The sequence below is a fragment of the Athalia rosae genome, chromosome 5, assembly GCF_917208135.1.
Source record: "Athalia rosae chromosome 5, iyAthRosa1.1, whole genome shotgun sequence".
NCBI classification, from domain to species: domain Eukaryota; kingdom Metazoa; phylum Arthropoda; class Insecta; order Hymenoptera; family Athaliidae; genus Athalia; species Athalia rosae.
This window is the reverse complement of record NC_064030.1, coordinates 14655118-14677150: the sequence shown is the minus strand read 5'-3', so window position 1 is coordinate 14677150 and position 22033 is coordinate 14655118. Positions and strand designations below refer to the sequence as shown.

At 38.8% G+C, this 22033-nt stretch overlaps 5 protein-coding genes across 7 annotated transcripts; 3 read left to right on the top strand and 2 right to left on the bottom strand.

Annotated features, from left to right (window-relative positions):
* The first annotated feature begins 377 nt into the window (after positions 1-377).
* On the top strand, positions 378-11327 carry LOC105684357 (general transcription factor 3C polypeptide 1). Of its 3 annotated transcripts, XM_048655527.1 has the most exons (13): positions 378-610; positions 987-2384; positions 2878-3021; positions 3116-3309; positions 3372-4001; positions 4074-4242; positions 4314-5278; positions 5398-5784; positions 5862-6102; positions 6185-9684; positions 9813-10288; positions 10386-10578; positions 10662-11327. In XM_048655527.1, the coding sequence occupies exons 3-13, from the start codon at positions 2937-2939 to the stop codon at positions 10929-10931; spliced, it is 7110 nt and encodes a 2369-aa protein (XP_048511484.1). In that variant the 5' UTR covers positions 378-610; positions 987-2384; positions 2878-2936; the 3' UTR covers positions 10932-11327. The 3 variants fall into 3 exon arrangements, with proteins under 3 accessions (XP_048511484.1, XP_012253071.2, XP_048511485.1); XM_012397648.3 differs by lacking the exons at positions 378-610; positions 987-2384 and having other exon boundaries at positions 2881-3021; positions 10662-10749; positions 10813-11327; XM_048655528.1 differs by lacking the exons at positions 378-610; positions 987-2384; positions 10386-10578; positions 10662-11327 and having other exon boundaries at positions 2881-3021; positions 9813-10002; positions 10088-10255.
* Positions 998-1429, top strand: LOC105684337 (loricrin-like). The gene has a single exon (XM_025746833.2). It carries the CDS (start codon positions 998-1000, stop codon positions 1427-1429), a length of 432 nt encoding a protein of 143 aa, XP_025602618.2.
* On the bottom strand, positions 11101-14989 carry LOC105684358 (DNA-binding protein SMUBP-2-like). The gene is made up of 9 exons (XM_012397649.3): positions 14451-14989; positions 14064-14373; positions 13536-13841; positions 13039-13462; positions 12788-12969; positions 12392-12692; positions 11885-12304; positions 11575-11805; positions 11101-11501 (listed from the first exon to the last, which is right to left on the bottom strand). Exons 1-9 carry the CDS (start codon positions 14855-14857, stop codon positions 11335-11337), a joined length of 2748 nt encoding a protein of 915 aa, XP_012253072.2. The 5' UTR covers positions 14858-14989; the 3' UTR covers positions 11101-11334.
* Positions 14990-15573: 584 nt separating this feature from the next.
* On the top strand, positions 15574-17461 carry LOC125501012. Its single transcript, XM_048655535.1, has 6 exons — positions 15574-15809; positions 15951-16065; positions 16196-16421; positions 16535-16662; positions 16733-16854; positions 16921-17461. The coding sequence occupies exons 1-6, from the start codon at positions 15748-15750 to the stop codon at positions 17051-17053; spliced, it is 786 nt and encodes a 261-aa protein (XP_048511492.1). The 5' UTR covers positions 15574-15747; the 3' UTR covers positions 17054-17461.
* LOC125501098 lies at positions 17281-21964 on the bottom strand. Its single transcript, XM_048656000.1, has 4 exons — positions 21011-21964; positions 20241-20419; positions 17599-17695; positions 17281-17443 (listed from the first exon to the last, which is right to left on the bottom strand). Exons 1-4 carry the CDS (start codon positions 21277-21279, stop codon positions 17281-17283), a joined length of 708 nt encoding a protein of 235 aa, XP_048511957.1. The 5' UTR covers positions 21280-21964.
* Between the last annotated feature and the right edge of the window lie 69 nt (positions 21965-22033).

Here is a 22033-nt window from a genome sequence, read left to right as displayed (position 1 = left end):
CAACCGCAGGGGAAGAAGATCAACAACGTATACATCGAAAACCATCATTGTTATAGCAATCGTTATGATTTTCATCTTTTTAATAGTCTTCATATTCAAGCATTAAGTGCATATTGGACTTCGTATTGATTGTTATTCGTAAATAATGTCTTATCCAACCTCATAACACTCGTAGAAAAAATCTCTAGCAACAAACCAATGTGTCATAAAAGTGCATTTGATTTCAATCTTCATTCTGAATCCCCCATTCCCTCTCCCCTTTTTCCAATTTTGTATCCTTTGGCGGAAGAATCGCAACTTTTCAGCATTTTCAAATCACCGGAGCACTGCGGAGACCTTTTGTTTCTTCGAATGGCAACGATGAGGACCTTGGAAAAGTTTTTTTTTTTAGGAAATGCGCGCGCAGTGGGCGCGTTCTCGGTTTCTGGTATGTCAAGTTGATAGGCTGACGCTGGATTTACCGAAACGAAATTCTTTCCCATGGCGTACAACGGAATTTAATACGCAAACGCGTACGTATCATAGCCACGGCGCTAGGATCAGCGTGTTCGTTATTGGGGTAAAAGTAATTTTTGAAAAGCACCAACTTCTTCGGAGTTCCTTTCATAAGGTAAGAGAATATTTCAATCATCTAAGAAAACCGGTCAAAATTCGATTATTGTTCTTACGATGACGTAAGCGAAGTACATATGTACAAAAAATAAGTCCAAACCACCGACGCAAAGTTGATTGATCAAGGACAACTCAAATGACGTAACGAAATGCTACCTAAGCTCGCACCCTTTGGGCGTGCACATCATCCAGTTGAACGATCATTTCGTCAGGTGTTTGAAATATTGTAAAGTAAAATTAAACAAAAAAAAAAAGAAAATAATCTTTGGGAGAGTAGAGAACCATGTCTCATTGAATCGTGTGGCGATAACGAATCATTCTTCTGATCAAACAATGCAGCGTGGATAGGACAGATCTAATTTTTTATTCTATAGATAACAGGATCATGTCAGATGGGGGTGGAGATTGCGGGGGTGGCGGAGATACCGGGGGTGGCGATTGCGGGGGTGGCGGAGATACCGGGGGTGGCGATTGCGGGGGTGGCGGAGATACCGGGGGTGGCGATTGGGGGTGTTCCGATTCTGGCGGAAATCATGAAATGAGCGAGAATAGTCACGATGGAAATCAACACGGTGACTCATCGCACGACCACGGTGTAACGATTCACCACGGGGTGAACGACAATTTTGACGCAACGCCAAACTTCGATACGAATCACGGGGGATACAACGTTACACAAAGTTCCATGAATTTTTCATCGAGAACAAGATCACGGGGAAAGACGAAATGTATCGGAAGTCCCGCCGGTCATATAGCAATTGCGATATTTTTACTGACAGTGTTCGCCATCGTAGTTATAATACTTGCATTGAAATAATTCGCTATCGTGATCATTTACCTCATTTGGCTTTGGATGATATGAAATGAATTCTGCGGGAAAAAGAAGAGATAAAAAACCGTTCTTTATTCCAATGGTAAAAAGGCCGTTGATTGTAAAAAATATAGATGATTTTTCCTACAAGTCAGAAGTGAAAAATCAAAATCATTGATCGTGCCTTTCTCGGTATTTTTGACTTAAAGAGCTTAGTATTTCGAATAAATTCTTTTCCGTGAGTCTATCGTTACGCCGTTTATTCACTGGAACTATACCGGACACTAAATACAACCCCATCGGCCCAAATTTTAAATTGTAAAAATCACTGATATCATACTTACCTTATATTATATCGCACAATGTATTTTATACTCTTTTTTATTTTTGGATCGAACTTTCATACGTCGATGACATGTATACAATTTTAAATTACAAAAATCACTGATATTATACTTACCTTATTTTATATCACACAATTTATTTTATACTCTTTTATTCTTAAATCGAACTTTTATATGTCGACAAATATATCACGTCATGTATTGAACGAATGTCCTTTGGACTCCTAATACCTGTTTTTCCGGGGAAAATTCAAATCATATGAAATATCAAAACAAATGAATCAATCCGTCGAATCAAGCAGGGTTTTCAATTCAAATTGCAACCAATCAGAATACGAATCAACCAATCAAAGGGCTCAGAACCTAGGGACTTGAGTGTGGGAATGTTGCGAGTAGAATGCAGAATTGACCCCTCGTGGGAAATCTGAGAATTCAATTCTACTCAATTCTACTCTAGTCGGTAAAACAATCAACTAGACTAGACTGATCTGTCAGAGATCCGGTCCTATGCATGGAATTTTCAGGTTACGAATGTGTTTGCAATGCGTTCGAAGCTATAAAGCTACCAGAACGAAATGAAGTGATGAATCTATTCAATTCTACGACGATAAGAACGGGTAAGAGTAATCGAATCGAAGGGAAGAGTTTTTGAAGTATCAAAAACACTATTTTATTCTTTCCTTTTCATTCAAAGAAATCACGATAGTGATTAGTTTTCAATACATAATAGTTCTCTGAATCATAACTGAACACCTATGCTCGACATACGTTACCCTGTTCATAAGTCATTTGTAAATCATGTAAAAGGATCACTACTGAAGTTTATTTTACACTTCGATAGGGATCTTTAGAAAAAATAACTTCATTCGTAACCCATTTGATAATGATGCAACTTTTGTTATCCAAGATGTAATAAACTCATGTAATCACTGCTATATTTTTCGTTGCGTTTTTCATTTTGTGCACAGTCTGTTTTTTTTTATTTTTTTTTGGCTTTTTCATGTGCATTTAAATAAAACCTTTATCCACCTCCTTACCCTTGAATCCTACTTTCAATAGATAGACATCTTTACGGCATTAAAATGTTGATTACAAACACGCATGTTATAGGGATGCAAATGTATGTAACAAATAGCTAAATCAGCAGAAGGGAAAATAACACAACCAACATGGTTTCGTACTCAACAATCAATATTGTTGACATTGTGATTGATGAAATTGCTCTTGAGGGATTGGATGGAATCACATTGGAAGGTTTGTGGTGCTGAAAGTAGCTCTGGTGTACCTTCAATGACCTTTAGCACATACTCGATGTGATATTTCTCCATCTCGATTGTTATTTTGATAGCACTATGGCAGCGTCTTTCCCTCCGGTTGCAAGAGCCTCCTCCGCTAGCCAAAGCATTTATGGAACAAGTTTGGGCTATATGTGTGGAAGTCGATGGAGTCGATTACTACGAATTGAAAATACCCAGAGAGAAGCTTGTCATATTCGACAGATACGAATTCATCGATCCTGATCTTGGCACGATCTTAGAGCCTGTAAGTATTTTGAAAAAATTAAAAGGGGTAAATCATTCTACATTTTAATTTTATCTTTGCAGGATGAAGTCCCCAATGATATCTATCCCCATTCTCCTATTGACGATGTTGTGAATGGGGTAAGAGGATCGTGCTCAACTTATAATACTCGTAAAAAAATCACTCAACATGTGAGAACTCTTACTGTAGACCAGGCTGCAACTGAGTTTGGAGAAAAATTGGTCCTTGTTTGTACTCAAGCACTTCGGGAGGAGGCTTTAATGGGTGATGGAGTTTGCCCTACTCTGGAATTAACGGTGATGCAACACTGCTTTTTGGAAAGAGTTGGACGTTCCCGTTATCACGGGGAAGTTACTCAGGGAAAAATCAGTCTTGCATTGCTCAAGGAAGATCCAAAGTCCTTGTTTTACCACAGAAAATTTTTAATCGATCACAAATTAATCACCAAACAAATTCATCATCAAAAATCTGGCGGTCATAGTTGCAGCGGTAGTTTACTTCACCTGCCACGTTTTTATGTTGAGAGAAAACCAAAAGCTATTTACCTTGCTGAACAAGTTATAGAGATACTGAAATCGAAACGAAACTGCGTTGCCGAGTACGACGAGATAAAGAAAGAACTGCAAATTGAAAATTCGATTAAAAAACTATTCAAAACTGCATTCTTTCAAAAAGTTTGTAAAACTGATCTGGTAAGTACAGACCTCACATCCGAGTATAATATAACTTCGATCTCATAATACCAAAGAAAAATTTACGAACAGAGGGTGCCGTACAGAACAATTTACCCAAAAGCTGAAGACAAAGAATGGCAGCAAAAAAATAATAATACTAAAGAAAAGTCAATCAGGGTTGTTCAACTCCTGGATCCAGATTTTGATGTATCAGAGTTATGGGGAAAAGAAGAAATTGTTGACGATGACGAGCCATATGGTAGATGAAAATTTCTTTTGACGATGTCTTCTTATCGAGTAACATTCAAATTTATGTTTTTTTTTTTTCAGAACTTGACATATCAAATCTGAAGTTGAATGTCCCATTATTGAAGCAAGCAAATCGTATAGTGGAGCAAAGTGGTCCCAATGGTATTTCACAGTGTCAGGTAGCAAAAATTATGGGGCAAACCAAGCTGCAGGCTCGCACGATACTCAGAAACTTAGTGAGACTAAAAATCGTTGCTACTTTCATGAATGACGTAGGCAGACAACGTGTTACTAAGTTCGTTTCTAAAAAATACGAAAAAAATAGCGAAATGAGCAAGCAGTTCGAGCAGGAAATGGATAAGATCAAGGAGCTCACAAAAATGATGGATGTCAAAAAAACCACAGAACAAACTGTTGACGACACTGTGAAAGTTGAAGATTCTAGTCGAGGTAGCGAATCAACAAACAAAAAACTTTCTGCGGAGGATCAGGAAAGCACCGAAGCGACAACGAGTGAGAAAAGGGATGAGAATCTCATGACAAGTTCTGAGGCAATGGAGCATTGCAAGATAGACGAGGAACTTATAAAATTGAAATTTTCAATAGTCCATCAAGTACTGAAGAAGTACGGATTGACGAAGTTTGTAAAAAAATACAGAAGAACGTCTTCCAATTTCGACAAGAAAGATCGATTGACTCGCTGTGAAAATTCCTTGCCATCATTAAATAAAATTGAGCAAAATCGTGCGCGACTGACGGAACAAATTTTGGAAGAACAGAATAAGAGAACTCCGAACTGTAACTCATCCGAACAGGCTGAAGTCATTTCTTACTTCGATAGTATAGAAGTGAAATTAGTCGAACTGCGACCGCAGCATAAAATCGGAAAGCCAACCCATCAAGTCGTCGGATTCATAGAAGATCTGGATATTAACGAGAAAAAGAATATATCCAGTATTACTTACAGGCTACTCAAAAGAGCCAACATGATCATCGAATCTGTGAAAGAACATAAAGTTATCGACGATCTGACAAAACTCATGAAGGTAAGTGAATTCACGGGTGTATCGACGTTGTAGAAATTCTTTTTGAAGACGTATTTTCCAATTTTTATCCTATGAAACTCTTGCCACTATCTCTAGCAATCACCGTTACATTTTCGCAGATGATAAACGAGGAAGAGGACAAAAAAGGCTACGATTATAAAATTGACAAAAAGTCACTGACCAGGCTCCTTCAAAAACTGGCCAAAGACAATGTGATAAAAAACATAAAACTCACACTTCGCGCTAACAAAAGAGAAAAAACTCTCAACTTCATTTGTGATCCATCCATCGGGATCGATCACACCGTTATTCAGTCCGCTGTAGAACAAGCTAAAATAAAATTCTGTCTATTAGGATCTCAAAAAATCAAAGCAATGATACAAAGCCAGCAGAAGCAAGACGAAGACGCTTCGGCGGGTCACATGGAGGGTGTCAATTCTTTGAAAGTATCCGATCTCTCCGATAAAGCAAGCCTCTCTACTACCGGGTCTCTTAAATATGACTTTGTGAGATATTTTTTTCACCTTATTCAGTTTTTGTAATAAAAAAAAGGCGACTAATCTTGTTAATCTTAATTACGCAGAAAGCTGGCAAACGATATGGTTACAGTCCAAAATTCGTTCGGATGAAGGTGTTGCATATATTCTTATTTTACTCTGTCTACGACCATCCCGGCGAACCTACCGAATCGAAAGATGCTCAAGTGGCCAATTTACGCAAGAACGGATATGAAATAGATGCAGAACTCGAGGAGGAGATGAGCACTGTATATAATTCCGAAATAGGATGGAAAATGTTCATACCCCCATTGCCCAAACACGCAGGTAAAAATTGTTACAGTCTTCAGTTTCTGTGAGAAATTTTCACCCGTAGACAATGTTCCGATGTACGAAAATTAATTTTCAGGGTGGCCCGAGGGCTGGACAATAATGTGCGACGTTTTGTTGCGCATGCCGTTATCAACTTTCATAAAACTTCACAACGTACCATATTCGATACCTGAATTAATGAACTATCTGAATCATCCGATCAAAAAACATTTTTTGGTAAAAAATTTGCCGTCACACATCCGCAATACACTACTGATTGCCAGAAAATATATATACACCATTCACGAATCCGTAACAAGACTCTGCTATCTTGGTTTGATACAATTCGGTCCCCAAAAATTGAAAGAAAAGGATCAAGTTTTCATATTTGTAAATCGCAAAACTGAAATGACTGATACAACATCGTCGGCAGCCGGGTATCACAAAGTTGAGAACAAGGAGTATCCAAGAATATCTTACGTCTTTGATTCTTTGTCAATAGTGGAAAAATATTGGTACGACATGTGGAACACTTGCATAAATACTTGTTTAGGTGGAAGATTGGTTGTGCAGGGTAAAGATATACTGCTGGAGGATTTAATCAAGAAACCCGATATGATAAAGGCAGTGAAGGCTCGGGCTCCGGAAGAGGCTTTACTTTTGGACAATGGTTTCGTACCGGGTGATCGAAGAGGAGCGGCGGGTGTTGATTCTGCATTTTTTGCCCATTTAAAACGTAACTGGAACTGGGGCACGGATAATGCAAATCGACAGTACAGCAGGGGAGAGGAGAGGAAAAAGATCGAGCAGCAGCGAAGCACTTACCTGTCGAAAATCAAAGCGAAGCCGCTGAAGTTCACCGAGTTTGCGGGACTGAAGAAAGTCACGGGCCCCGTTACTCAACACGCCGCCGAACTGCGGAAAAAACTACATCAAAAGCAGAAGCACGCCGAGGACCAGAAATCGAAGCAACAAAAATACCAGAAGCTCGTCTCTCAGCATGTGTCGAAGCAAAAGTCGTTTGTACGGAGGGTCTTGCCGCGCAAAAGAAAACTTCGCCCTCGGGTAAAGTACGACGAGGTGGATTTTTGCGCCTTGCAACAAATGGAGAAGCTCCGCGTTGACTGGAATCCGCACGAGGACAATATACTACTGATGTGCAAAGTTGCTATGATGTATCTGTGTCCCAATCCGCGAAAGCAATTGATAACTTTTACGTCGGTGAGGGACATTCTTCGTACTTATTCAGCGCATTCGTACAACAAAACATCTCGAGCTTGCCAGCGGAGAGTTATGTACATGTGCAGAAGACCGCAAACGGTGAATAGCGTTGCTCTGGGGGTTGAGGAGATAAAGCAAAACTATTACATAAATAAACGTTTCGGTGGGATAGTCGACAGACTGAAGTCCGAGTGTCAGAACACCTACGAATACGAGGAACAGGTGGCTAAAGCCTTCAAGGAACTCGTCACTTACATCGATAAGAGATACTACAACATCAGCGATATGGAGTCCAGGGAATCCGTTCCGATCCCCAAAACGATACAAGAATTCAATCTCATATACAAATTGAAGCATCCGACGCGACAGTCCAGTCTTCACGGTTTCACCAAAGACATCAAGTGCGTCAATGGTATACATTCCGCCACCGTAAACTCTGTAATTCACAGTTCGATGTGCTGCGGAAAGGACAGATCTTCTTGGGCCTACCAATTGTTCAGAGTTTACCAGCAATATCCGGAATCGCTTCTCCGTTCCGCCATGGGTAAAATCAGATCCGATCAAATGGTTTCGATAAAGAAAAGTTACATGTGTGCTCTGAAGAAGTACGGTAATTGTATGCCCATGAGTAGCTCGCAGTACCAATTGAGCACCGGTTACATCTACAAGTTCCAAACCAAATGGCCGTACGAAATATTCAACGAGGCATACCAGATGATGTGTAAGCTTGCCAGTTGGCAGTACGAGAACCAATCGGCAGATACGAATTATATCGTCCCCGAAGATGTGGAGGGAGTGGAAACTGGACACTCTACGGGTGGACTCGTGGTAGGACTTCACGATTATCTGGCCAGAGGTCAGATTGATTTCGACATAGAAATACCTGACCAGATAATCATGCTGGATCCGAGATTGAAAGAGAAGGATGAAACGTATTTGCGGATTGCTCAGAGATACAACAATATCTTGACTAGTCTCGATCAGTTGGGGTTGAAGAAGAAAGATGTTGTTGGGACGAATTTAATGGATCCCGAAGTCGAAGAGGAGGACGAAATGGAGAGGAGGGAGTTCGAGGACAGAATAGTGAAAGAGAAACGCGATAAGGAGGATCGCGATCGGCGCAATTACTGGAAGAGTAGGAACGACGAGGTGGGCAAATGCCTGGAAGAAAATGAGATAAAATTACAGCGTGAAAAAGAGGATAAAGAGAGGAGGGAAAAGAGAGATAAGTTCGACAATACCATGACGATTAGGAAACAGAAGTATGCTCAAGTTCTGGAATTTGGAGAAGACAATGTTCCAGAAGCAATTATATCCGAGTTCAGAAATATCGAAGATGATAAAGGCGATTCGGAAAGCGATCAAGAGGAAAATGAAGAAGCGGATGAAGACGAAGATTATCACACGATCAGATTTCAAGACGGAACATTGATCACCCTCAGCAAAGAAGACATTGAGGATTCCTCCTGTAACTCGGATGAAGGAGAGTCACAAGAATACAAAAAGGATATCAACAAATCCCTTGTTTCCAATAAGAAATTGGGTCGTTCAATCGCGAATACTCCATCACAAAAAAGAAAAGATAACGATACTAATGACGAAGAAGTACGGTGTAACAAAAAAGCAAAACTTGATTCCGATACCTCCGAAACCCCAACGCAAGAGAATGAGCTTTCCAGTACTCCGGAAAAAATCCAAGTCTGTTCGGAGAGTAACACAGAAGATCCTTCCGCCAAAAGAGCGAGAAGTAATTCTGCGGATGACAAAGTTACGGACGAACAACCACAAAAACGATTGCGTGCAGATGACGGTGAAAACGTAAAGCCGGATATGACGATTGTCGCCGAATCGGGAACTGATGCAACAATAGAACCCAAAGTCTCTGGTGGTACCAGAGTAAACGCAGTGATAAAAAAAATGCATGCGCATGTCGGGGCGGAGTACGGAGGTGGCGAAATAGAGGACGTTAACGATATGCAAAAAAGGTGCACAAGAATAGCTCTGCTGATGATGCGAGAGGAACTGAACGATCTCGCGGTATCAGATAACCATCACGCTCACGATTATTTCGTTGTCAATACGTTCAAGATATTATGCTCATTCAAATTGAAGGAAACCGACGAACCCAGGAGCCTCGAATGTTTTCAAAATATGAAAGTGCCCGTTGATATTTTACCCCTGAATACTCGACTGGCTAAACAGTTGATAGAGGATTTGAAAAAATACGCGCTCTTTCCCAAGGATCCCACGCCTTATGAAGACTTTTTAAACGAAGTTGGAGACGCCCTCGGGCAGGCAGATCTGGATACGTTGGGAACACTTCACAAATATGTGAGAGACAAGAAGGAAATCGGGGCTACCAGCAAGCAAATTGTTGTGAGTATCATATTCCTATCATTGTTTGGTCCATTTTACAACTCACGATTTCTAATTGTTGCGTTAATAGAAATTTCAAGTACTCACCGAACGACTCTTCTTCACTGTGCTTCCATTATCCTTTTCAGTCCAAGTTCAAAAGCGTATGCAGAAGTCGTTTGCTTCGATTGATATCACTGTTGACCGAGCACCGAATATTCCTCCGATCCGGAGTAATTACGGTACGCTATATCCACCAACAGTTTGCAGACCCTTGGCTGATACATTCGTACAAAATACTTCGCCGTGACAAAGAGTCTTTGCCAGCGATAGCCAGTGGTAACTTTTACCTTCCCGAGTTTGAGGATAAGGCGGAGTGGTCTGAGAAACAAGCGTCTGATAATGACCTGTCTAACGATACTAGTTTGGAGAAGGTGGTGGTGATCGGGAACGAGGACAACACGGTTGTTGACAATCAATCTGCGGAGAAGAAAGATAAGAGTGAAATCGATGGAAGCGAGGGGGGTCAAAATGGTGCGGGGATCGGACGTAGAATGCAAAGGAAGCGAACGGCACTGCTTCAATCAAAGGATATTCAAAAAGCGGCGAAAAAACTCGACTTCAAGTAGGCTGGATATATTTATTATCGGATTTAGTAACCATCCAAATTCAAATTCACAGTTAGTATTATAAATAATTCGATCATTATTTCAATACCGTAGTACGGCGGCGGCGATCAAGGTAGTTATAAAGCCCTGGATACGCATTGACGGCGTTCTAAATCGCAGAGTTTTGGATCGAATGCTAGGCGCAGTTCTCGCCTATTGCATCAATCACCCCGGTGTAATAATGTCAAAAGTGCAGCGCAGATTTATGCCAGCTCTGCAACCATTTCATACTACCGAATTAATCGAAGTGAGTAAAGTCTTTTTCTCTCTCGAACAGTGTCAAAGTAATCCTATTACAATTTCATATCCATGATTTCCCTTTATCGATAGATGCTTGCCAAGTTGGAATGCGTGGTGATTAAAGTTCTTCATAAACCAAAAGTCACCCTGTTTTCAAAGCCTATAACGACGAGATTAGGTAAGTTCATTTTCCTATTATTTATCGATGAACGAGCATTGACATTGACTTCGCTTTTCACAGGCCCCACAACAGGCTTTGACTCCGAAGAAGAAGTGATTATAGAACCCGATATCGACGCGAGTATAAAGTTTGGCATGTTTTTGGGAAATAAAGCGTATACCGTAGATTTTTTATCGTAGTCAACGGAAACCCACGACCAAAGACTAGAGTATTAGTCCGGGAAACCGATCGGTGTATAAATGAATAACAGAATGAGTGATCCGTTTGCGAGTATCTGAAACCCGATGACCGAATTCCAAAATTGTACATACTTGATATTTATTTAATTTTCATTGTTGGAAGTCGAAATCCGATGACAAGATTTTATTTATTTTTTCACCGTAGTTTTTCGAGGGTTTATTTCAACAATGCGCCTTATGACAATGACATGGCTCAAGAACAAAAAGTAAAATAAGAAAAACCTCAATAATACAAAATACTGATAATTAACTACTTATATATAATAATGTAATCACAAGATTTGTAAGATGCTCTGCAACTGTTATAAATGTGGCAGTAGAAATTTAAACAGCATAGTTGAATCTATTTGTTAACTTTTTTCTTAGGCTTACGAGCCTCCTCTAGTTGCTTTAATTTCCTGGCAAATTTTTCCTTGTCCTTTTTTTCACAGACTTCCGGTTTCCGATGGGTAAATTCTTTTCTCTCCTTTTTGCGCACCGCCTCACCACATCCGTGAATTTCCTGCATTCCTGTGTAATATTAAATCGAAGCTGATTGTAATTCTGAATTGTTTTTGAAAAATTGATTCAAAATTAAACGTACCATGTTTTAGGCAGTATCTAGATTTGCAAAATTCGCAATCGAACTGAATCAACTCGGTAGATCTTTTGCACCCCGACATGGCACAGATGCGATTTTTTGCAGTAACAGCAGCTATCATTTTATCAAAGTCATCCACATCGTTCAATTCTTCTTCTTTAGGCTTGGGATTCTTCGATTTCTTCTTTTTTTTCTGGGCATTGGACGATGGTTCAGGCTGAACTACAGGGTCATCTAAGAGATGCGCTTTTTAAGTGAACTTACCCATAGGAAAAAAAATCCCAATCAAAAAAATAATCAAAACTTTTCTCACTTTCAACTGAAGGCGATGCAAGTTGTTTAAGACTAGCGATCAAATTGGATATTTCGATTTTTGGTTTCGAATCTTCTTTCTCCATTGGCGGTGCGGATTTACCCGGCCCGGCAGCTGAAGCTTCGTCAACTGTAATTTCTAGTTCTTGTAATATTGATTCATAGTCATCTTCGAAGTCGGACGTATTTTCACCGATATAATCAAAAACGTTGTAAGTTTTCCGGTTGGAATTTACACTCAAGTCGATTCCTTTATCTTTGAGAACACTCTTTAGATTCTTATCCTCTTTCATTTCAACAGTATTTTTTGATACCGGTTTTTTCTTTTTTTCTGCTTTAATCTCCTCTCTTTCAGATGTAGTAACTTTGTGTTTTACTTTGACGTTTTCTTCTAGTTCCTTCTTCAAGTCTTCCAAATCATCTGATTCAATTTCAATCAATGAACCATGCGCTCTTTATCGAGAAGAAAGTATGACGGCAAAGAAATGACCAGTAAGAGCATTCTTACCTCCCAAATACTCCTGGGCCGTTTCTAGGACCCCATTATCTTCGATGTGCTTCAATAAACTAGTAATTAATTTGTTATCTTCGACTGTCTCACTATTGACTATTACAACCAAGAGGCGTCTTGCCCTTGTAACTGCAACATTTAGTCGTCTAAAATCGGTCACAAATCCCAGTGTTTTTTCCTCATTACTTCTGACCAGAGACAGGATAATAATTTCTTTTTCTCTACCCTGGAATCCATCTACTGTACTAACTTCAGCAGATATTGATCGTGCAGATAAAGTTTTTTTTATAAAATCGACCTGCAAGATTAGTTAGAGATTGAAGTTGCCTGTTCAGACAAAATTCTACACTTTATTTAATATTCTTAGTTACATACAAGTTAGCAGAGTCGCACCTGCAAGGCATACGGCGTTATAACTCCGATCCCAGATTCGGGTACACCAGCCTTTACTAGCGCTGAGACTATGCGATCTACTACAATCGCTTCTCCAACATTACCTTTTGATATTGTTTCGCTACCTATCTGATATTCTTCGCATTCACATCCACAAGTATCAACGAATAAAAGAGAATCATCTACAAAATGAGTTTAACCGAAATATAGAGAGTGATTTGCTAAAAGGCAGAGAAATTAAAGCCTCATACTTGTCATCGCACAGGAGGTCACCCCAGGCAGATCTTTGAGCAGGTGTTTCTGAACAAGTTTGTCAGCTTTGAGAGTATTGTCGTAAAACTGTTTGCTAGACCATGCCATTATCTTTTCATTCATTCTGTATTGAATTTCAAGGCTCCTAAATGAATCTTGTCCCAATTTTTTAATAGCTCTCTCCATCAAACTAAGGCTCAGCCCATTTTTTGCTGCCTTTTGATTCATTACAGCTGGTGGTAGCTGATTGATATCTCCGGCTAGTACAAGCTTTGGTGCATTTGGTATGGCGATCCAGTTCGAAGCTTCTAAAGCCTGAGAAGCTTCATCTACCACAACAACGTCAAAATAATCTTTCGGCACATGCCGAAGAGCTTTTGCAAATTTACCGGTTGAAGCAGAGTTCAACGTACAGATAATAACCTGTGGAAATTCCAGAATAAAATTCACTGCTCTTGTAATTGCTAAATGCAATGCATGTCTATTGCTTGCTTACAGAGTGTCTTTTAATTATCTCGGAAGTAAGTTTATCCATTCTTTCTTTGTATTCTTTATTCAGCTCTTTAACTTTGGCCCATGGTTTAGCACAATCCATTTTTTCTCGCAGCTCGTTAAGAGATTTTTTTATGTCCATTAAAATTTCGTACGCTCCATCTTGTCGGACATTTGCATCCATTGAGCAGCTCTGTACTTCTTTGGCTATTCGAGCTGGATGACCCATTCTCAGCGGTTTAATACTAGCCTCGCAAAGCTTAACGGCTACATTATCGACCGCTACGTTGGTTGGTGCACAGACCAACACCTGAGGCAAGAGTCAATTTTCAGTACAACATTGCATCGACTCATGCCCCAGAAATTCACAGATTTATTTAATCTTAAGGTTACAATAAATCCTAAGGATGCCCAAGGAATGGTGGGACATCTTTAATGCATGTAACATATGTTTCAGAGACTTTGCGCTATTAGGGAAGTTTTGCTCAGCTTAATAGCAACAAAAAATTCAGTTTAATTGAGTTTTTAATACCTTCTTACCAAACCCGCGTAGTTGCCCGATTAATTCGACCAATGTTGTGGTCTTTCCAGTACCCGGAGGCCCTTGAATAATAGCAAGGTATTTTCTACGGAGAGCAAAATTTACAGCTGCTCTTTGATCGACTGCCAATTTTGGATTGATGAATGTCAAGTCACCATCGTCAGCCAAAAATTTTTCAGGAATTGGAATATCAGCATGCAACAGATCTTTGACAACTTTCTCGTCATTATCAAAAAGTATTTGAATAATGGGGAAACAGGGCCATGTATATATCTCTTTGGACTTCAAAGTTATCAGGGCTCTGCAATGATTTAAGTCATTACAAAACTGTAGTTTTTTAGAAGCATGATTTTTTGAAGCATAGTGGTTGCTTCGAACCTTGTCTGGCAGTTATAGGTGTAATCAGAGTCAGCCTTGATTAGGGCATACTGTTCCTCTTCATCAACATTCTCTGTCAAAACTGATATTGTTCTTTCTCCAACAGCACATACTAAACCTCGCAGTAGACGACTGCGATTGTTTAACTGAATGCAGATGACTAAGTCGCCAACGACAAAACCATGTTTTAGCGGAAGATTATCATGGTCGACAAAGTCTACCTGCTGTCTTAGACCTCGGCTACCAAGGCTCCCCACAACAAGTTTACTCAAGGCTTCCCCTTGTTTTTGCAGGTTACGCAGAGCAATTGAAGAGATGTTGTTGAAGACATGTTCTAGATTTTCCTCTTGTTCCAACTGTAGGAGATGTAAATGAGTACTCACAAAACTGGATATCGTCTCGTCCATCTCAGCAAAGTTGTTCACGGAGATTTCATTTCATTTCATTACTTTACTAGTCATATGTTAACACTCAACGATTCCTGTGAGATTGTTTGAACGATTGAATGTTGGGTCACAAAGTAGATTTTATTCCATTCGAATGATTGTTTAACGCAGAGGGCAGCACCTTCCGGTATGATTTTTTACCACCTTGATGAACTTATGGGGGTTCCCTCTTTAGGGGGTTCAAACGGTTCCAGAAAACTGAATGGATTCAAATTTAAAAAAGGAATGAATTTGCAGTTGGATTTGGGAAGGTGTTACAAATGAATTATTCCTTGTATTATCATTGTTGAGGTTGTCGTCATTGAGATACCTCGACTGATTTTATGTATAAGTTGTACTGCAGGTAATATTTCAGTTGTGGCTTCATCTAAATCCCGAATACTGAATCAATCGGTTTTATGTGTAGTTGAAAATCAGTCTAATAGGTTGTCCGAAAATGCTTCGCTTAATATATTGTTTTATCATTAAATCTATAAATTTTCGAATTTTCTCAGCTTCGACTCTAATGTCTTTTCAGAAATAGAATTCATTCGCTATCTCTCAGCACAACGGCCTCCCAAAAGATCACCTGTTTTGAAAGTGCTCCAAATGTTCATTTTAGAATATTATACTGGGAGACAAATTGGAAATACTCCAAGTTGAATAAACGAACTTCACCTAATCACTTCATATTTCGTTGAACTTTATTTTAGTCTTATTTTCGAACTTAATCACAAAACGCGTACTCAACGTCGCACGAAATGAAAGTCGACCAGTTCGGCGATGATCACCACTTTTTATTAAGCTGCGGTTATCGTATATCGTGAAGTAATTGAAACATATTGTTGATCCTTCGAAGTTGAGCTAATGAAATGAAATTGTTGAAAATTCAGATGATGCAGGATCCTTACCGAAGCCCTTCGAAGCATTGTTCGTACGTATATTTTATTTTTTTCTCAAGTTAGTTTGGCTGCCAACTTCAAATTCTTGACGTGACGCCTTGGTTCCAACCCTTGTTAAGACGAGTTGACTGTAAGGCGATTAGTTGCGTTCATTTTTACGGTTTTTTATCTAGCTGCGAGAATCAGAAAACTTTTTTTGTCAATAACAAGCATCGAAATATGTCGTTCCAACTGCAACTTGATCCAGAATTACAAAAGCTGATAGAAGATTTCACATCCGTGCGTCAGGTCAGTAAAAAATCCGTTTTTTGTCACTTCACTTCTTGTGGGAATCTCATGAATTCTGGGAAACAATAATAGAAAATCATCTCACATGAGAAATGAAGGCGAAGCTTTTCGAACTTTTTCAATTTTCTAGAGGTTCTCAGATCTAGCGAGCTCATTTGCGCAACAACAGGCACTGTTGGCCTCACAACAGGAAGAGTTGAAAAATGCCAACCAGTTGGTATCGAGCTTGAAGCACACAGAGAATGAAAATTATAGATTAAAAAAATCATATGAGCAGCTGAAACGTGATTACGAGCTCCTCTATTCATCATCAGGGAAACACAGGGACGAAGTCCATGCAGAGAATAAAAAACATGGTGATTCTATAGTTGTATAGAAACGAAAGATCAAACTACAGCCTTTTTTAGCATGCGTTCTAACGTCAACATTGACCGTGTTAATTATTATTTCGATTAACGTCACTTTGTAGTTAAGGAATTAGAAGAAGAACTGAAACTAGCGAGAGCCAAGTATTCGGCGCAGGCCGAGTCCCATCAAAGAAGTGTTGCTCAAATCATTGCCGACTACGAAGCCAAACTGCGAGATGCAAACGACAAGGTTCGATAACGGTTCATTAGTGAAATTATTCTTCTTCTTTCGAAACTATTCTTCAATTATCCATCCACAGATACGTCAGCATTCAATGTCTAAGGGTATCAGAGATACCGGAACTCCGAAAACTGCAGGCCATGAGGAGAACATAATCCCGATATTTCAGAATATCTCATCTCAAGCTCCCAGCAATAATAAGTAATACCTCCTGAGTAATTCGATGAAATTCAGTGTTTGACTTGAAGTTACCTCTAAATGTTGCAGGTGGCCAAAACTACAGGTGAAAATTACTCCACGAGGAGGCTCTACGAGGAGAGGGAGAGGGAGAGGAAGGGGTACTGCGTCAAAAAGAAAGCTTTACACGGTGAACGATGACAACGACGTCGATATGATCTGAATCGTGCGTTGGAAAATCAAAGACCACCTTCGACATGAACTCACATTCTCTTGATGATTAAAGTTATATTTATCTATGATACATAAATCTTGTGCAAAACTATATTCGCACTCCTAGTAATGCAGCTCTATAATATTAAACTTTAGAGATATTCTTTCGATCAGAATATCTGCAGTCATTTTGAAGGTACCCCAACGGCGTAAGCTATTCTACTCGAAAAATTTCCGTCAATTCTTCATTTTACGATGCAGCGAGTTCCAGCTTTTGGCATAATCGATTCTAAGGTGACCATAAGTATTTAATCCCAGTTGTTTTGTCGATGATGATTTTGCTACCTTTGCCAATTCAATTTCCTGCAGTGATCCGTGGAAAGGACAGGGACACTCTTCCCTAGAAAACGTAAAAATTATCAAAAAATTCTACTCGTTGAGCCTCTGATCTACAGAATTGCTCACTGGGTTAGAAAAAAAAAAAAGAAAGATTTTTGACGAGAGAACTATCCGTAAAAAAACTTTTCTGCCCTTGCCAAAGGGCTTGAAACTTACAAGTGATGTGCCATATTTTTTATTTGTCTGCCTTTACGCCTGGGAAGAATTTTTGGCATTTCTTCTTCCAGCGTAGTTTCTTCGGGGTATTCGATATCTGGAAAGTAATTAAATCATGTCGATCAGAATATTTTAGTGATTATAATTTTTATGCAGTGATAATTAATCAGCCGATCAATGGTTCAACATCGACTCGTGTGAATTCATTGCGTTATAACGTGTTAAAAATCGAAAGTTTTCAGTTGTGAAATTGCAAACTCTGAAAATTAAACAGTTTCGCCACGTTTTACGGATGCGAATCGTCCATTTTAAAAACGTGACCTTTCAATTTCAACTAACTACCAACTAAGACATCAAAATTCAGGAAACGCCACATTCCTTACGTGATTCTTCAAAGCGAGGAAAATTTGTTAATAGAAGCATAGATATATCTATGGTAGAAGATTATGATTTCATCGATATATATTTCACATCCTTGGCGTGTCCTTTATTACAAATTACATTGTACAGCCTAGGGGCTTCTTCATAAATATTGTAATCAAAGTTAATTTTCAATTAAAAAAAATGAACCACTCGTCGTTCGATTATAATTGTGAATTGAAATTGAATTAAAAAAAAAATAAGTAAATGAATAAAATCGAGAGTATTTTAATTTCGATTTCAGAATAAAACTCGAGATGTCGATAACCAATCGGTACATGTTTCGCTTTCAGTCTCACCAGTTTGTAAAAATACGAAACACCTCCTCGTAAAACTGGAATATGAATTAATTCGTCGATTTTCAGGGTCGATAACTTATTTTATTGCCAGAAATTTTACGATTCAGGATTTCATGTATCCGAGGGCAAAGTGAAACTACATGTGTGATCTGATTCCGCGCAGAAACGTGTGTCAAACTAGAAAAAAATAAATAAATAGGGAAGGTAAGTTACTTCGTATTCTAATGGAAGCGTCAGGTAAATATTCCATAGCTTTCGAATCGGGGCAATTATTATGTACGTACGTACGTACGGAATTCATGTCTTACAGGTAAATAAATGTAATGCGAAAGTCACTTTGCGTCTTGTTTCATTAATTTCTTTGCTGCACCTAACGCACGTCTATGGAACAGTTGCATCTGAACTGTAAGCGACAATTAAAAGTAATCGGAATCCCCTGAATTGAAAATTTCAACGCGGGCGTCGTTAGGGAACGGATTTTCTATCGAATAAAATTCACAAAATATCATTAGAAATCCAAAAACATCGGTGACGACACTACAGAAATCGATTTAACGCAAAAGGACCGAGCGAGCAATTTCACCTTGAAAATGAAAATGTCAAGCCGCTCGATCCTCTGCTCGTTACTAAAAAAGCCCCGCAGCCAAACTATGGCTAATACAACAACGAAATTCTTTAATTTATTCAGAACAAACGACCAAATAATGATCTCTCATTTTTTAGTTTTTATTCTCGGAATACATCAATCAAAATTTTTTTGTGCCCCGATGATTATTACTTCGAATTTCAGCGATTCGTTTACACCTTGTTATTTTCTACCGAGCGTGAAAGTCAAGTAGAAAGGAGTTTGATTAAGATCAATAAGTTCTTTGCGAACTTTCCGAACGGAAATTCAATTCCTTATAAGTATCTTGCGACGGAATGTCATTCGCAGCAATTTTTAACCTTCCGCCATTTTCTCGTGCCGATACAAAAATCAATGCCCGCAAATCTTCTGAAATAAGAGAAAAAAAATACACCAATCACGCGGATTAAAATTATCTCCGAAAGATTAAAAAGAAGAAAGGAACGACTTCCGGTTTCTATCGGCGAAAGGCGACGGATCATCATCATTGTCTAACCTTGACCCAGAGGTGTTCGAATTTGATGGCGAAGGACAAACCACTGTCGTCAATGAGATACGGCGGAAGAATCGTTAATAAAATTATCATCTGACGTGATCTGTGGAAACGAAAGAAAGAAAAAAATAGAAGAAAAACGATCCGCGGACTACCGATCGCACTTTTATTAGGTGCGAAGTTTTTCTCTGCCCGAGAAAATTAGCTCTGCGTTAGATCATATGGTTTAGATTTCAGTGTAATCTCAATCCTATGTAAAGTGTGTTATTTTAGATAGCTCAAACGCCATGTAAGTGGGCCGGAGAAAATATTGCCTAGTAGGCCGATAAAACTGAGTACATAAGTATATAGTATTAACATTTACGTATATTTGTACGATATACTCATGTATCGTGCGTGCAATAACTGTGAGATATTATTGTAATCTTGCGGTGAAATATTTTTCTCACGAATTGTATGAAGAGCATTTTAATTGAAACGGCGAATGACGAAAAAATTGGGTAACGATTTCGTCTGCACAAAACGAAAAAAAAAAAAAAAAAACAGAAACGGAATCACAAAGTTGTGCATTTTTTAGAACCGATTTTTGCGTCTCCGCACACGAGGATTGATCGAATTTAAAATGAGGTCAGATTTAAAATCAGATCTGATAATGACGGAATACAAATTTAATGGTAACCAATTTAAAAAAAAAAAAAAAAAAAAATTCACGTCAGATCTGAAAATTTGACAAGGCGAACAAGAGTCCGGTTGGTTTTCGAAATTCGGAGGTAAGAAGAAAAAATCGAATTTCCGAAATACAAACCAGATAAGGGAACGTAGACCGGATTCGGCGTAACGTATCTGGCCTCTTCTTCGTATGTCGGTTGTTGAAGGGGATAATTTGTTCCTTGTCGAATCTGTCTGGCTGGTCTTAGATAAAATTCTTCCATCGACGAAGAAGCTGGATCTTGTTCCGATTCCCTCAGGATGGGCATGGGATACCTGCAACGATCATAATCGACCCGGAAGTGACCGAATGAGTTGAAAAATTTCAAAATAACTTTGGAATCTGTCGTTTTAACAACCATAACATCTACCCACGGGGCAAGTTCGAACACCTAATTCGTTTCTTACGAAATCGATAATCGATTACAATGTACTAAAACCCATACCATTATCTCACCGCGCGCCTTGTGCACGCGCGATTTATAATTCTTCGAATAAAATAAAGACAAAACTTTCCAAATTTACGTAATAAACAATATCTTCAAATCGTAATGGATGCGACGACGATGCGTACTTCTTTACTAATTGGGATACCTGTAGTTCAAAGGTAAATTAATGCAGTAAAATACCTTCAGCTAAAAATTTTTAACGTTTTTCAATTTAATTGAATTCCATGCAGAGTTGAATGAAGAGCCATAAAGAAGCACGTTGTAAAATGTTCACGAAGGTTTTTACCCGCCTGTTTTTGATATCACATATGATAATAAAAGCAAATCGTTTCATGTAAAACGCTAAAAATGTAGAAGAAAAAAAAAAAAAATCAACAATTCCGATTCAAGAAATTGGAAAATAATAGCAATAATTCACCAGTAGTAAGTATCGCTGACGGATTCTTGTCCTTGCATCGGTAAATAAGTTGCGGTGGTGCGTCCGTCTGAATTTTTTCTAACAGCGACGACGTTTTGTCTGCGTCTCAAATAAGCGTAATTTTCCAAATCCCAAGGATCGACGTATCGTCGTCTTCCGCCGGAAGAGGAGGAAGAATTGTGAGAAGCAGGTTCGGATCCGTCTCCCGAGGACCTCTGAGAGTCCTCGGAGTTCCAATAAATCGAAGAAGCTGCAGCCGGCATTATCATTTATTTATTATTAATTTTGATTTTTTCAAATATCATCCACCTATTTATACACTGGTGATTATCAAGCTTCTCACTCTTCGCCGACGAACTAAAGTAATTACGGATAAAACGATGAGATAATAAATTAAATAATATACAAACTACAACAGTCGATCACAACACCGGTGTATAATATCCACTGTTTTCACAATCTCAAGTTTAACAAAATAAGATTCATTTAGAATCAAGGTATGTACAATTCCAGCCTTTTCGCGATTCCTTTTTTCTTTAAGGATCTTTGCAGTTTTTTTTGTCGCTTTGTATATTTATTTATTTATTTTTCTTTATCTTTATTATCGAATATAAATTTAAGCGGATTTGCGGCGCGATGCGCGCATCGCCTCGGTGCTTTCCCTTCTGATGCAGCGCAAACGAATCCAAGACTTCTTCAATTTCAGTATTATATCCACTCTCTACAGAAACCGCGGAGTGAAAACGAAACGGAACAGTTTCACCTCCACCTGATCCTATTAGCCTCAAGCGGCAACAAGTGGTTCGGATATATTTACATTAATTTTATCGATTTTCTTTTATACATGTTACGAAAAATTGGATGAAAAATCTGAATTTCATATGTAACGTTCGAATTCTTTTTCCCACGATCACGTAGGTATTAATTATTTTACAAGATACTTTTCAATCCATTCTTGTCAAAATTTCATCGAACTGTTTGCACGATGATTGCTATATATGCATAGTCTTAAAAATAGGTAAA

What these genes read in the sequence shown, in the direction of transcription:
- LOC105684337 (XM_025746833.2), top strand. Translation starts at nt 998, where the DNA reads ATGTCAGATGGGGGTGGAGATTGCGGGGGTGGCGGAGATACCGGGGGT.
- LOC105684357 (XM_048655527.1), top strand. Translation starts at nt 2,937, where the DNA reads ATGGTTTCGTACTCAACAATCAATATTGTTGACATTGTGATTGATGAA. An exon ending in CCCATTGCCCAAACACGCAG is followed by an intron (nt 6,103 to 6,184) that starts GTAAAAATTGTT and finishes ATTAATTTTCAG; the next exon opens with GGTGGCCCGAGGGCTGGACA. An exon ending in ATACTACCGAATTAATCGAA is followed by an intron (nt 10,579 to 10,661) that starts GTGAGTAAAGTC and finishes CTTTATCGATAG; the next exon opens with ATGCTTGCCAAGTTGGAATG.
- LOC105684358 (XM_012397649.3), bottom strand. Translation starts at nt 14,857, where the DNA reads ATGGACGAGACGATATCCAGTTTTGTGAGTACTCATTTACATCTCCTA. An exon ending in TACGCGGGTTTGGTAAGAAG is followed by an intron (nt 13,842 to 14,063) that starts GTATTAAAAACT and finishes CTCTTGCCTCAG; the next exon opens with GTGTTGGTCTGTGCACCAAC. An exon ending in TGCATCGCCTTCAGTTGAAA is followed by an intron (nt 11,806 to 11,884) that starts GTGAGAAAAGTT and finishes CGCATCTCTTAG; the next exon opens with ATGACCCTGTAGTTCAGCCT.
- LOC125501012 (XM_048655535.1), top strand. Translation starts at nt 15,748, where the DNA reads ATGAAATTGTTGAAAATTCAGATGATGCAGGATCCTTACCGAAGCCCT. An exon ending in AGCCCTTCGAAGCATTGTTC is followed by an intron (nt 15,810 to 15,950) that starts GTACGTATATTT and finishes TTTTTTATCTAG; the next exon opens with CTGCGAGAATCAGAAAACTT. An exon ending in ATTTCACATCCGTGCGTCAG is followed by an intron (nt 16,066 to 16,195) that starts GTCAGTAAAAAA and finishes TCAATTTTCTAG; the next exon opens with AGGTTCTCAGATCTAGCGAG.
- LOC125501098 (XM_048656000.1), bottom strand. Translation starts at nt 21,279, where the DNA reads ATGATAATGCCGGCTGCAGCTTCTTCGATTTATTGGAACTCCGAGGAC. An exon ending in GTCAGCGATACTTACTACTG is followed by an intron (nt 20,420 to 21,010) that starts GTGAATTATTGC and finishes TGATCGTTGCAG; the next exon opens with GTATCCCATGCCCATCCTGA. An exon ending in GGTCTACGTTCCCTTATCTG is followed by an intron (nt 17,696 to 20,240) that starts GTTTGTATTTCG and finishes ATTACTTTCCAG; the next exon opens with ATATCGAATACCCCGAAGAA.